The sequence below is a fragment of the Nymphaea colorata genome, chromosome 6 (assembly GCF_008831285.2).
Source record: "Nymphaea colorata isolate Beijing-Zhang1983 chromosome 6, ASM883128v2, whole genome shotgun sequence".
Classification (NCBI taxonomy): domain Eukaryota; kingdom Viridiplantae; phylum Streptophyta; class Magnoliopsida; order Nymphaeales; family Nymphaeaceae; genus Nymphaea; species Nymphaea colorata.
The window spans coordinates 8946120-8960158 of record NC_045143.1 but is presented as its reverse complement, the minus strand read 5'-3'; the positions used below and the strand labels follow the sequence as shown (position 1 = coordinate 8960158).

General features: G+C 39.5%; 3 protein-coding genes across 3 annotated transcripts; 1 reads left to right on the top strand and 2 right to left on the bottom strand.

Moving 5' to 3' along the window:
* Window positions 1-1188: 1188 nt before the first annotated feature.
* Window positions 1189-6948, top strand: LOC116256436 (protein ABCI7, chloroplastic). The gene is made up of 3 exons (XM_031632800.2): window positions 1189-2477; window positions 5489-5748; window positions 6457-6948. Exons 1-3 carry the CDS (start codon window positions 1521-1523, stop codon window positions 6770-6772), a joined length of 1533 nt encoding a protein of 510 aa, XP_031488660.1. The 5' UTR covers window positions 1189-1520; the 3' UTR covers window positions 6773-6948.
* A 1394-nt stretch (window positions 6949-8342) lies between these two features.
* On the bottom strand, window positions 8343-11407 carry LOC116255412 (sec-independent protein translocase protein TATA, chloroplastic-like). Its single transcript, XM_031631213.2, has 2 exons — window positions 11006-11407; window positions 8343-8715 (listed from the first exon to the last, which is right to left on the bottom strand). The coding sequence occupies exons 1-2, from the start codon at window positions 11306-11308 to the stop codon at window positions 8605-8607; spliced, it is 414 nt and encodes a 137-aa protein (XP_031487073.1). The 5' UTR covers window positions 11309-11407; the 3' UTR covers window positions 8343-8604.
* A 1667-nt stretch (window positions 11408-13074) lies between these two features.
* LOC116256244 (60S ribosomal protein L27-2) lies at window positions 13075-13932 on the bottom strand. Its single transcript, XM_031632544.2, has one exon. It carries the CDS (start codon window positions 13850-13852, stop codon window positions 13445-13447), a length of 408 nt encoding a protein of 135 aa, XP_031488404.1. The 5' UTR covers window positions 13853-13932; the 3' UTR covers window positions 13075-13444.
* Window positions 13933-14039: the final 107 nt, after the last annotated feature.

The window sequence follows — 14039 nt, the reverse complement described above, 5'->3', positions numbered from 1 at the left end:
TTTACAAATAACTGCCGGACTTTCATCTCGGATGGCTCCTAAGTGATAAAAGAAAGAAGAACTCATCTTCTTTCTTTTTTTTATTACCTTCCTCGCGTATGTATAAGACGGAATCCATTCGATTTCTAAAAAGGACTACTAATCCTTAACTTTTCGAGGAATCCTTCATAAGTCAGAAAGATTGAGAAATAGAACCATTTGATTTGATTTGTTCTCAATAGCCATGAAATGAACATCGAAAGTTTGAAATTTATGATAGTGTTTGGATGACAGCAAAACGTTTTTTTGCTTCCAAAACCGTTTATTTAAAGTGTTTAGATGACACCAAAGCCGGATTTTCTCAAAATCATGATTTTTGAGAAAACTGATTTTCATAAGGGGTTGAATAACCTGGTCCCTTCCAAGGTTATTCTCTAAAAAAAAATAATAATAATAAGTATCATTCAAATACACAAACTAATTTTTGAAATCTAGAAAGTAACTGCTTCTCGCCACTGTTTTTTTTTTAACAAGGGATTAAAAAATCATTCATTCACTGTTTTTTTTTAACAAGGGATTAAAAAATCATTCATTCACAAAACCAATTGTTTGCAAGCAGTTTTTTAAGAGGGTATCATCCAAACACATCCTATGTGTCTTAATTGCTTGAAATATAGAAAGCCGTTTAACAACTAAGTTTAGAACGAGTTAGTTGAGGATAATAACTAAGCTGCCATTAATGGCGGTCATAGAGAGACAAAGAGAGAACCAAAGCCTCCTAGGGGCTTCTATAATAAATGACTTGATTTCTCCAATTATTTGAGGTGCTTTGACAATGTTTTAGATGTCCAATTTTCATGTATTTTTTTAATTATACCTTTTTTTCAAGTACTTTTTCTTTACTATGAGAACTAGCCTTCATAATTAGCTATCAAGGAGTGAGGATTACGTTTTCTAGGTCAGTCAAGTCTATTCTCATCAGTACTCTTCCCTACTAACTTGTTGAGACTTACTCATCCAGCGGTTTTAATATGGATTTACCGTTCAAACTTTTTTTCAAGATTTTTCTTAGGCATCACCATTCACCATCTGAGTTTGACAACATGGAAGCTGTTGTTTCGGATACTGAAATTGAACTGAGTCTGAGTTTACCTCGCTGGCCTAAAGTAGACTCACTCGAATAAATGAGAACAAAGCGTTTGCTGCGGCGGAGCATTTCAATGAGTCTGGAATAGGCTTCCACTCTGCGTAGATTCCCTAGCCGGGGAAGAGGACAAATACACATATCTACTTCGTGTTTGTGAGCAAAGACGGAGATGTTGGGAAGGGCAGCTCTGTGGTGGTAGCCCCTCTCTCTCGACTCAGGTTGCATTGAAGCAGGCAGGGCAGCTCTGTGGTGGTAACATCTCTCTTTCCATTTCTCGACTCAAGTTGCATTGAAGCAGGCTGTTAGCCGTCGATCGTCAAAGCAGGTCGGCTGGTGGTTGTCGTCTCCCTCTTTCTCTGTCTCTCGGCAATGCACTGCTAGGCGAGTGGATGCGATGGCCGCCGCCACTTCATCCTCCACGATCCATCTTTCTGGGCTACTGCCATCAGCATCACCCCCTCGTCTCCGCCGCTCATACCCATTCTTATCATCGTCGTCATCCTCCAGACGGAGATTGAGGACGTTTCGCTCCTCTCGCACCGCTGCAATTGTCTGTTTCTCCGACCCCTTCGTGCTAGAGCTGGCCGAGAAGATCGAGGACTCGGTTCCTCCTCTCCCCTCCTCACCACCGCTGCCCCTCCTCAGACTTCGGGAGTCTGCCTCCCGCTCCCTCCTCAGCCAGAGGTGGCCCACCCAGAAGGATGAAGCCTTCCGCTTCACTGACACCAGATTCCTCAGGCACTCCCTTATCAACCCCGTACAGCCCTCCTCCGTTCCTCCTTCCACCGCTCTCGACTACGGCGACGACGACCACCAACACCACCGCATCCTCCATATAGTAGACGGCCAGTTGCTTCCCTCTTCTCCACCCAGCATCTCCAGTGACCTCCCGGAATCCGTCTTCGTCGGACCCCTTTCTGCTATTCAAGACGAGGCTCTTCTGAACCGGGTCCTCAGCTCCTTCTCCTCCGACTTCCAGGAAGCAGATCTCTTCTGGTCCCTCAATGGCATCGGCGTGCCAGACGTCGTCGTCATCTTCATCCCGACTGGTTGCATTGTGGAGAAGCCTCTTCACTTCGTGCTCTATTCCAATCAAGGCGGCGGCATCGGAGGCAAGAACGAAGGCGACCCATCATCGGTGGCGATATCGAATCCTCGAATGCTAGTTTTGGTAGAGGCTGGCGGCCAGGTTGGGATAGTTGAGGAGTTTGTGGGTAGCGGAGATTCAGGGGCTTACTGGACCAATTCGGTGATGGAGATGGTGATCGAGGAAGGAGGGAAGGTTTCTCATACTTATATCCAGAGACAAGCTGATAATTCCACCCACACAAAGTGGACTCGTGTTCATCAGGTATGCTTCTGCCTTCATCATCAGACTACCGTTTTGTGCTTTAGCTTTTGTATCATCTTTCATGATTTTGTCGATAAGGTTGTTACCTTTACGGTTGTGCTTCTCTTCTCAATTCTGTATGAGCATATTGTTTAATCGTAGAATGCCTAAGGAGATCCGCGTAGAAGTTATGTTAGTTGCAGAGCGACTACTAAAATAGGAAACCTTCTACCACTCGTAAGATTTTTCTCCGCTTTGGAGGTGGGGAATTGCGTTTTGATTTTCTGAGAGTATTTGGGACTACGTTTTCTGTCATTGTTCAACTCTACGAAAGAAATAAGTTGCCTTTTAGATCGGGGAAATGTAGTTTTACATGATGTCTTGAAGGCCGAAATAATGATATGGCCTGACACAACGAATGTAAAGGTGGGAATTTCTAGTCGTGTTGCGGAACACTTATAGGTTGAACAACAAAGTGGGCCTATGCATAGTCTAAAGCTGCTACAAGTTATGCTCCCCAAGGCCAAGCCTAGTGCATCAGTCACTTTAGTATTCTAGGCGAACGTTATTTTTCAGGGGCATTTCTGCTTTTCCTTCTCTTCTTGGTCTTCAAAAGCTTTTGCGGACGAAATATGTTATCTTACAAACTGTTTCTTCATACAGTTTCTTTAAATTGCTTTTAATCCTTATCTAATATTGCAGTTATTAGGTTCACGTTATTTCGGGGCTTTGACATATAGAAAGGGCTATATGTTGATTCACATATGCAGCAAATTTGATTCTTAAATTCAGGTTTCCAGACTATAAGCACGAATATATATTCCTGTGGAAGCCAACTGTATGTTAGAAAACACACAGCTTCTTGTTGATCCAAGTCCAACTATATAGACAGGCAGGTGGTAGTAAGCTTAATTTATTGGGCCATAGGTAGATGAGATATTGCTGCTTAGTGTGCATATTGACTAATTCATGACCATTCCTAGCCTAGCTCTACCATTTGGCATTTGTCCTCAAGGTTATCAAACATATTAAAATTTAAATGTGAGCATTAAGTGATGTTCCTTTTGACCGTACAAAGAATTGAATTGAGCGTATGTGATGCAAATTTTGGAATAGCACAGGCTAGGCATTCTACCTGATGTTTCTATCTATTCATGGGTCATGGACCCATGTATTTATATGGAAGAGCAAGTGCAGCAAAGAGTTAACGTTTTCTCAGCATAGGCATTGGGATGAATATGAAACCATAGTTCAGATTTTTGCTCAGATTACATGTTATGTTGGTTATTAGAGGACAAGGGAGTGAAGAATGATAGTGCTATGCTTTATGTTGCAGCAGTCAGAGCGCTACATCTGTAACTTGAAAACCCAGAATTCTGTGAGAGGTTCGAGCGTATTGACAATTTGTTTCATTTCATTCAAAATTTCAAAGAGCATATTGGCACATTACATCATCTCTTCATCAATATTTTCGTAGGCATGCAAGTCAACTTGCATACTATGTGACCAAAAGTTTGAATACCATTCTGATGGTTCGTTTTCAAGAATGGTGATATTTTCATCAACTGACGATTGAGGAGAGTGCTGAGAAGTGGAATTCCTGAAAAGTAGGTGTTTATGTCTCATATGATGGCATACTTGTGCATAAATTTATAAATAATTGTCACAGATATTGGCAATATTTTCAAAATATTGCAACAATATCACCAACAAAAGTGAAATACAAAATGGAATTCATCGTGTTTTTTAATATTGCTAGAGCAAAAATATCACGATATTTTTATTGAGGCTAACGTTTTTTAAATATGTTTATTTATTTTTTGTTTATTTTAACATGTTAATAACAAATTTTGAACTTTTGTCAATGTTTTGTAAATAAATTAATATATATACATATATATATATGTATATATATATGTAAATTTTTTATATAGTTTTATTCTGAATTCTCAAGTTTTTCCTAAGAAAAAAAAGTTTTCTTTAAATACATTAAAAAACTGACCGAATAAAATCCCAAGCATGATATTTATCACTATGATATAAATATGAGGGATATGCCTGCAAAAGTCCCAAGCCTTTAGTTAGTTGCTTTTGTCTTCTATTCTATGAGAGGGCATTGTTTTACCCTAGTGTACAAAGCTTATGAATCTCCCATCTTTTCCACCCAGTGCTTCTGCTTGTATGCTTGAATTTTTATTACTTTTGTGCTGCCATGGTTTCTTTCTAACAAATGATTATCATCTTTTGCTTCCATATTGTCATTCCTATTGGTAATTGAGTTACTGCACGTGTTATCAGCACAAACTCTCTCTTCTATTGCCATCGTCATCATCATAGTCTCTTCACAATGTGAAGGCTAAATTCTAGACCATATTTGGTGTAGTCTAGGACTTGGATTATTGCATTCAGGTAACATGCATAATAGTTAACATGCATAATAGTTCTTGGTCAGAAGATGTCCTACAGGGTTCGTTTCAACTTTTTCTGGTAAAAGTTGGAAGTTTACCTGTTCTCAACACTCCCATGCTATGAGAGCTCCCTCTCATGGCTCGTGGTATTTGAATTTTGAAGTTTCTGAAATGATCTTGAAGCATTTGTTTAAGTATTTGATAATGATGCTTCACTTGGTCTCCCCTGAGTTATCCTCTTTACACCGTGGAGAGTGTTTCATTGTCATTCTGATGCAGATTTGAAACCAGATATGCAAGAATCAAAGAAATTATGTTAGCTTACACTAGGAAATCTAGGATTACACAAGAAAGCATGATCCGTAGAAAACTGAAGGAATACAAAGCAAATGACAACGAAATACTGAGTATGCTTTTCATAGAGTGGACATAACTGTTATATTTGAAGGCAAAATCTGGTAGGCTTTTCAATTATAAGTTTTAACTTTTTCCTGATTAGTATATGCTATAAATATTTCTTTCATAATTGTTCTTTTTTCTATTAGAGATTAGTGCTACCATAGTACTTTATTTTTCCGGAGTGTTTGATAAGTCCACTGGCAATAATTTGCCCATCATTCACAGGCTGCAACTAGTAGCTATAATCTTATAGAGACAAGTACGGGTGGAAAGTTAAGCAGACACAATCTTCACATTCAGCAGCATGGTTCTGACACAGTCACAGAATTATCCACGTTTCATTTGGCTGGAAGTAACCAAGCACAGGATTTGCACAGCAGACTGGTCTTGGATCATCCAAGAGGTTATGGTCGGCAACTTCACAAGTGCATAGTTGCCGATTCATCAGGCCAAGCTATCTTTGATGGCAATATCCAAGTCAACAAGTATGTTGCGTTGATTATTCCCTATAATTGAAAATTTTGAATTTCTGATGCATGACATAATGTTGTCTGCTTATTCCACCAAGCTACTTCATGTGCTTCCTGGGATGGCTTGTTTAGTTGTTCTTACTTCCTAGTTCCTAGTACAGTTGCATCACTGAAATGACATTATCTGCAAAAACATAAGAAGCATGGTCGTAGTCAACCTTGGGATTCTTGTATTAGACGTATATGTGGTACGTGAGCATAGATAAGTTACTCCGTCTCCTTTTTCTGTGGATGGGAAAGGGAAAGGTGTTTCAAATGACTGAACACTAGGAACTTTTGGGACATGTCATGGATCTGACTGGTTGGGCTGTCCAAATTTTTATTTTTCTGAAGCCTGCCTGACTTAACTGATGTTGTAAGAATACATGGTTGAGAATGTATACAGCCATGGAAGACCTTAGCTCATAGATGCTGTATTTTGAATCCCCTGGCGTCTTATCCATGTCTCTGGAACTTTCCTTCATTGTGCATCACCATGACTTTTCATTGTTTCTTACATGCTTCACCTTTTGCTTTTGCCTTTTAAATATGGATGCAGAAATTGGTTTTGTTTGAGAAAGTATCTGGTTGTCAGTACTTCTAGAACCAGTGTGTCTTGTTACATTTTTACAATACACTCCGGTACTTATTTTAATTCAGTTGCTACATCTTCGACATTTGAAGGTATGCACAGCAAACAGATGCAGGTCAACTAACAAGAAGCCTCCTTCTAGCTCCCCGTGCTACAGTCAATGTTAAGCCCAACCTGCAAATAGTTGCTGATGATGTGAAATGTTCCCATGGAGCTGCCATAAGTGATCTTGAAGATGACCAGCTCTTCTATTTTCAGGCACGTGGTGTCGATTTGCAGACTGCCAGAAATGCGCTCATCTTTTCTTTTGCTGCCGAGGTAATTGAACGCCTACCTTCCTCCCTCCTTCGCAGGAAGGTAGAGGATAATGTCAAAAGTTTACTTGCAGCTAAAGGAGCCATCTTATAGAAGTTCAAGAAATAGCAGATCTCCCTATTGTATACCTATTTTACTGATGTTGAAAATACTCGAAAAGAAAATTGTTGGATTTTCAAGCTTTCAAGTGTACACCTATTTTTTGGTTGAATAAGAGGATGTATTTCAGCCCTGAATATAATGGTGGAAGAATATTTAGCTTGAACAAATGAGGCTCCACGTGCATTTAATTTCTTACTGGAACAGAAAAAAGATGGTTGAGACTTTTTCACGATAGAAGAGCCTTATGCAGTTAAAACTTTGTTACATGGAGACACAGAAATTTTTGTTTGGTTCCTTGTACATCAAAAATAATTCAACAAACTGAATTGGGCTGTTTTAATCTCGTAGCAACTTGTGCTGTTGCGCAGAGGAAAAGTGAATATACAATTTCAGTTCAAACCAAGAAGAGGAGAAACAATATTTTGACTGTGTCAAGTGACCGCTAGCGGCAACATGAAAATGCATTCTGTATCCCGTTCACTGCTGCTGCTGGTGTTCCTGTTGATACGGCATCTGTGTTACAAAGAAATTAGTGAAAGAACATCTTTCGTGAAGAAGCCTGCAAATCTAAATATTCTTTTCAGCTTAATTTGATGGGGTTACTTCAGGATTATTCTGATACCATCTTCAAAACCTTACAGGAAAAAAAAAACGCTTGATTCTTTTCTAGCTGAGACAGACTTCTTTTTAGCGGAAGGAGCAAAGAATCAGTTTATGCTGCAGAAATCCACTCCGAACAAGATTCCTAAATAATCTCACCCGAAAACTCCGTTGAATTTTTTACTCATAACCAACGATTTAACTGTGAAGGAGCCGGAACAGAGAATGATTATTTCGAAGTTCTAACTAATTTTTATTTCGAAGTTCTAACTAATTACAAATTTCAAATTTTCAATTGCGAACGACAAGCTTCCTCGATATGAAATCAAAACTGATGGGATGTCCCTTTTAAGGCGACACTTGTTAGAATATTTCTCATCATCCACATCTCTTGGAGACCTAAAAGAACTAAATTCTTCGACACACAACTTCCGCCAATGAAAAAAACTATTTCTATTGAGGTATAACCTTGCGCCCGGGAGCTGCTCTTTCTTAAAAGAAAAAACAAAAAAAAATGCCCAACTTTATAGATATGACAAATACATACCCAAATTTAAAAAATTTTCATTTAACTCACTGTGTCCAATCGCAACTGTCCAACTGTAAAATCTACAAACATAAGGCTTGGTGTTATTTTTTCACATTTACGCGTTTTTTTAGAATGTTCATTTTCTGAATCAAGGGAGACACGATAGTTCCAACTTTGTTAGTAGTTAGAATTGTGGAAGCTGTATCATTTTTCTTGGCTATATGGCCGATAACAATTGTTCTCACATGCCAATTTTAGAAGGTGCTTTGAGTGCCTGCATGTGATCAGGTGAGCTTCTGCTCTTAGTTGCCTCAAAATGGACTCCACTTTTCATATAAGTTTACTATTCTTAAGAATATATTAAAAGAAGCAGAAAAAGTTATTCACAAATGAAGTTAACCTCGCATGAAACCTCCTTCTTCTGATTCGGAATGGAAAAATGAAGTCATTCATATAATATTCAGAATTGTTTCAGTAAGTTGAATTCTGGACAACAAATTCTTGAAGAGGAAATTAAAGCAAAAACCAACTAGCAACATGTACATCACGCTCAGACCAAAAAAGGACAACATTTTCCTTAAAAACAAAAGACAGTGGATATTTTATCCACGGTTTTCTTTGTCAAGTAACAAAAAAACTTGCATCCCGACCACAAGTTTGGAGTTCCTTGTAACCAAAGATGCACGAACTCTCTCTACATCTTCACATCCTGTTTTTCTTCACCAACCATTGTTGAGTTTGATGTAGATGATTCATTTGTATCATCTGTGTCCTTTTTCAACTCAGTCTCGAACTCCTTAGCTGCCTACAAAATCACCAAGAACATTGAACTGCGAACTATAATTTCCAAAACGTTTAGTCAACAATAGTTAGCATAAAAATCGAGCCCGTCCATTTCAACTCCTTTTAATTTTGACCTAATCATATGTACAAATCTTAGTTGTCAAGGCGTCTAGGCACCAGCCAACGCCTGGTGCCTGCCCTAAAAAGGTGTCGAATATCTAGGAGACTTTTATTCTGTTATTAACACTTCAATTCTTTGAGAGCTCTTCTGTAATCAAGTCATATCTAGCTAAAATTAGTTGCCATAATCAAGAATTGCAGCTAGTCTGTAAATAAAGATGAGGTTACCATTGTTTAACAAACTTTTACTCTGTCACTTGCGTACTGAATAATTGATGACCATGAATTGATAAGTATATGCATCAAAAAGGAGTTTTACAACATAGTAATTTAGGAAATGTTTTATCCTTCATGTGTGGACTATCATCTACACAGTTCATATTGTTTCTTTGCAGCTCTAACATCAGACCATGTTGAAGTGAGGTCTGCACATATTTCTCTGATTACTAGATATGCACTAAACAAGAGAAACTGGTGATCTTTTTACCATAAACCTAGGTTTTAACATAGGTAAGAAGGCAGGCATAGGTTCCACAAAATATGTTTAGAGCACATAAGATATATACAGAAATTCATGGTTTTATTGAATATGTACTTAACATATGGCTGGAACTTCCACTCGATGAGTTGATATAGAATATGTAATTAACATACAACAAACTGTCAAATTATATAATATAACTGCATATAATATAAGTATATATGGTATAACAGTGTATCATAAAATTACAGGACTTAATTTGAAGGGAAGGTGACTTTTCACCTTCCCATGGACTAGGTGTGCTAGCGCCTAGTCCAGCCTAGGTGCATCTAGGTGTCAGCCTAGGCGCCAGTCTAACACCTGTTGCCTAAGTGATGGACTTAGGCGACGTGTGTGGACTCATAACTAGGCGTGGACTAGACCATGCCTTAACAACTAAGGTACAAATAGATCTCGCTGCTCAATCACCAGTAACTGTCTTTAATTAACTGGAGAGCAAGGTATAATTCGTAGAACAACTCCACAAAATGCCAATTTGATTCCACTCTTACACACCACACGACACACACACATACACATGTAATTTCGATAATAGAAAAGGAGACCACAAGATGCAACAAGTTACATGCAGAAATGATGAACATCAGCACAATTTCCAGTCTTCTTTTGCCTTTCTTATTATTGATGAGATGAGCATTCTTCTCAGATGGGACTGTACTGAATCAAGTTCTTGGGATATTCTCAGTCAGTCGATTCATCTGCTAGTAATAATTCTACTAGTAGAATTCTACTGTAAGTGGTCTACTCAATCAGACTTGATGAACAACTCTATATTAACTAGGAGCAACCCAAGGCCGATAGTTAAATCGGAGACCAAGTATAATCTAACCTCTTGCCCAGTAAGAGCCTTAAAGTAAATAGCTGAATTTTCTGACCAGTTGGAGCAAACATTCCTGTCCATTTGATACCACATGAGTCTCCCTTGATTCCCCAAATAATCATGATAGAGGGACAGATTTAAACTATATGTAAAGTTGAATATACACTAAACCGTAGTTGTCAGGAACCATTCCGCATGGTCAAGTTCCGGTGCTGCACACTTTGTTAAGCAACCCTCAGCACCAATAAAGCTGAGGATCATGAAATGCATCAACTTGCGTACAATTGTCAACATAAGTTGTATTTTTCAGGATTTATAGCAATTTCCAGTAAAAAACAAACAAAGAGTTTGATCCTTAACAACTTAATAATTCTGCGAGGGCAGCTTGTATTCACGTGATGCTACTGAGCGAGCAGCTACATGGATGGGCTACGTCACAATAAGATAAAGGCCATAATGATGCCATTAAGTTGTGATATATCCAACCACTATTATGAAACGGAAACTACAAGCACAAGAAACATCGTTTGGCACCTCACAGCAAAAACTTGTATCTCTGTCTAATCAGGTTTTCAGGAATATCTCTTTGCAAAATAGACTACTGATTTAACTAAACCCCAAGATATTACTCAGATTAAGAGAAATACACCATAGTCATAAAATTTTATCAGGAATACGAAACTGTGCATGTAAGAAACACGAGTAAGAATAAAACCCCATTTCTCGACATAAAAAAATGCACTTCGGACGGAAAGCAACAAAAACTAGCTAAATTAACAATCAGTGGACACGATTCCAGAGTGCCACCAATAATTGGTCGCATAAACCCACCTGCTGGAAGCTCTTGACAGTTTTGCCGATACTCCGGCCGATTTCCGGCAGCTTCTTGGGCCCAAAGACAAGCGCGGCGACGCCTACTATCACGGCGAGCTCGGGTACTCCGAGACCGAACAGGCAGCGGCAATCGAGACCATTCCGACCGTTTCTTCTGCGTAGCGCTAAAGTAGCGCCCTTCTTCCTGAAGGCCTTGCTGCCATTACTGAAGAAGAGGGAGTTGTTCGAAGATAAGGAAGTTGGTGGTGGAATTCTAGAGAGTGAAGCAGATGGAAGCAGGAGAGAGGAAGATATCTTCATCCTCTTCGTTTTTCTTCTCTCTCCTCTCTCTTCCCCCTCGCTGGTGAGGAATCCGGCACTTCCGCAATATACGAACCGCCGGTCCGCCACACATTGTCAGCAGTGAACAGTATAGTGGATAGAAGTTACCGGTTCGGGTCCAACCTCGTCTGGGCCCACCGGGTATGGATGTTTGTCGCCATATTGGATATTTAATTGGATGTACTAACTTCCCGGACCCACAGAAAATCTTGAACATTGCTATTAGCCAGTACGAGATGAAACAGATAAGATATGGATTGAACCATGTTGACCCAAATATGAATTTCACACAGTGAAAGAGATCCATATCCAAATTTATTGTTCGACAAAGAAGGAGTCTACGAATTGATAAAGATTCAGTACATCTCCAAACAACAATGTGACGTGAAAGGGAAACAAATGGATCAAAAAGATGATGAATTCCGATCCGCTTCCAATAACACGTACATGAAATTGGCCACTGACTTGGAGGCACCAAGCAGAAAATGGATTGGATAACATGATTTCCAATTAAACATTAAATCCGTTTAGCCACATCTTGTAAAGAAACTTAAATCTGATTACTGATTGGACTCGTATAGTTTTATCTGACTATATAAATGGTGGATTTTATGCTTGTTGAATCCAAATTCAGTTTAAAAAAATAGGGTTTGAATATGAATTCAATTTTTAACTCTGACTTGGTAAAGGATGTATATAGTCCAAACGATTAGAATCCTTAGCAGCTGAAAGTGCATATGGTTGTCTTAGATCTCTCTAAGGTCCTATTCCAAGTGTGGCAGGAGGAGAGAAAGAGTACGGATCCAGGCTCTATGGATATCATACTTGAAGTGCTAACAAAAAATATTCCAACTTATGCTAAAAGGGATAATCGTGCCTTTCTAGTTCCCGTGATTCTCAATTCTCAGATCCAAGTGAAGTTTTTCACACCCTGCAACAGATGCTGGATCATGGTATATAAGTGATCACAGGCCAACTAGCAATCAGAAGCCAAGAAAACAGACTAATAAATAATTGATCGACCTATGACCAACCGTGAATCTGCCTATGAACACATTTCACAATATCCATGAAAACATATAGCGCATTTGTGATGAAACCAAGAAGCATCCTGTTAAGTGTTAATTACAATGGCCGTCAACAAACAATCCAAGTCTCGTAATGATTTGTTAAAAATTTACCTTCACTAAGAAGCCGATTACATGATATGAGCATACTAAAAAAATAATCCAACATCAGCGTCTGCCACCGCAGTTTGGTCGGAAATACTACTCAGCAAACCATCGGCAAAGAACTCCAATTTTACAACACATCAGTAAAAATCCACAACCACCAACAGAAATATATGAAACAAATCAGATTTCAATCGAACAAGCAGGATAAGAAGAAACAAAAATCTCTAAGCATTATGTGATTTGACAAGCGATCTATCAAAATCTAAAGAACATGAAGCGACAATTAGGAAATGGAACCTAATTCTCAGCATGTTCAGCGCACCAAACTGAAGAGAAGCCCAACTTAAACGATAAGACTCCATCTGAATCATCACCTAATAGTTGCACTTTACGGATTCAAGTCATAAAAACCAAAAACATCAGAAATAGACCCATTCACTCGATTAAATGCAACAAACACGTCAATATCTAAACGTCACAATTTCGGTATGCGAATTACCAAATTCAAGAGTAAACATCAAAGCCCATATCGATTAATAGATCCAATCATTCCGTCTGCTCAGAACCACGAACTCAAACACAAGTTCCAATCCAAATTCCAAAAGGTAATATTAATAACGCCATACCAGACTACATTGAACCAGCACTTATCGCGAAATAGTTGCCATTTCACCCGCCCAAGATCATAATAATAAAAATAGCCTAAGATCTCGTTTTTCGTTTGCACAATTACCGATAGATAAATGTCAAAAAATCCCTGAAAAACAAGATATCTGCTAAGAAAATTGATCAAAATCCAAACGGAAACGTCAAACCCTGATGACCATTTAAAATTTAACATATCCAAGTGTTCACCGCCTTGAAACTTGACGATCCGGCCGAAGGAACAGCAAAAATGAGAATTCAGAAGAGAATAACAAGGATGAAAGGGGCCGCCGCTTCAGAACCGGAGCTTGGTGAAGAACCACCTGTTCTTGCCGGACTTGAACCTTTCCTCCAGCCGAGACTTCGCCTCCTTGGCGGCGGTGATCTTCTTGTCGCGGGACTGAAGGGCGTCGAGGGTGACAACGTCCTTGAGATCTACGTCGAGAGTGTAGCGAGTGGGCATGATGTGGTTGTAGTTGACAAGCTTCATGAAGACCTTCAACCGCGACTTCTTGGCCGTTTTCTTCGCCGAGTCCTTCCTTATGACCTTCTTCGGGTACTTGATGAGCCCCGCGACGAGGCAGTGGCCATAGCCGCGGTCGCGCGTCCCGTCGTCAAACGGCCGAACGATCACCGCCTTCCGGCCAGCGAACCGCCCTTGGAGTAGGACCACCGCCTTGTTCTGCTTCAAAAACTTCACCATCTTCTTCTCCCTTCCCGGCCTCCGGCGCTCTAGCACTCCCTACCGTTTCCAACGCCAAGACCAAATGGGGGTTAGGGTTCTCACTTGTACTGCTGCACCTGAGGCGAGGAATGAAATATCGAAACTAACGAGGGCCATTTCGCAACATCTAGTTGATATAAAAGTGAAATTTTCTGAGCGCCGCCAA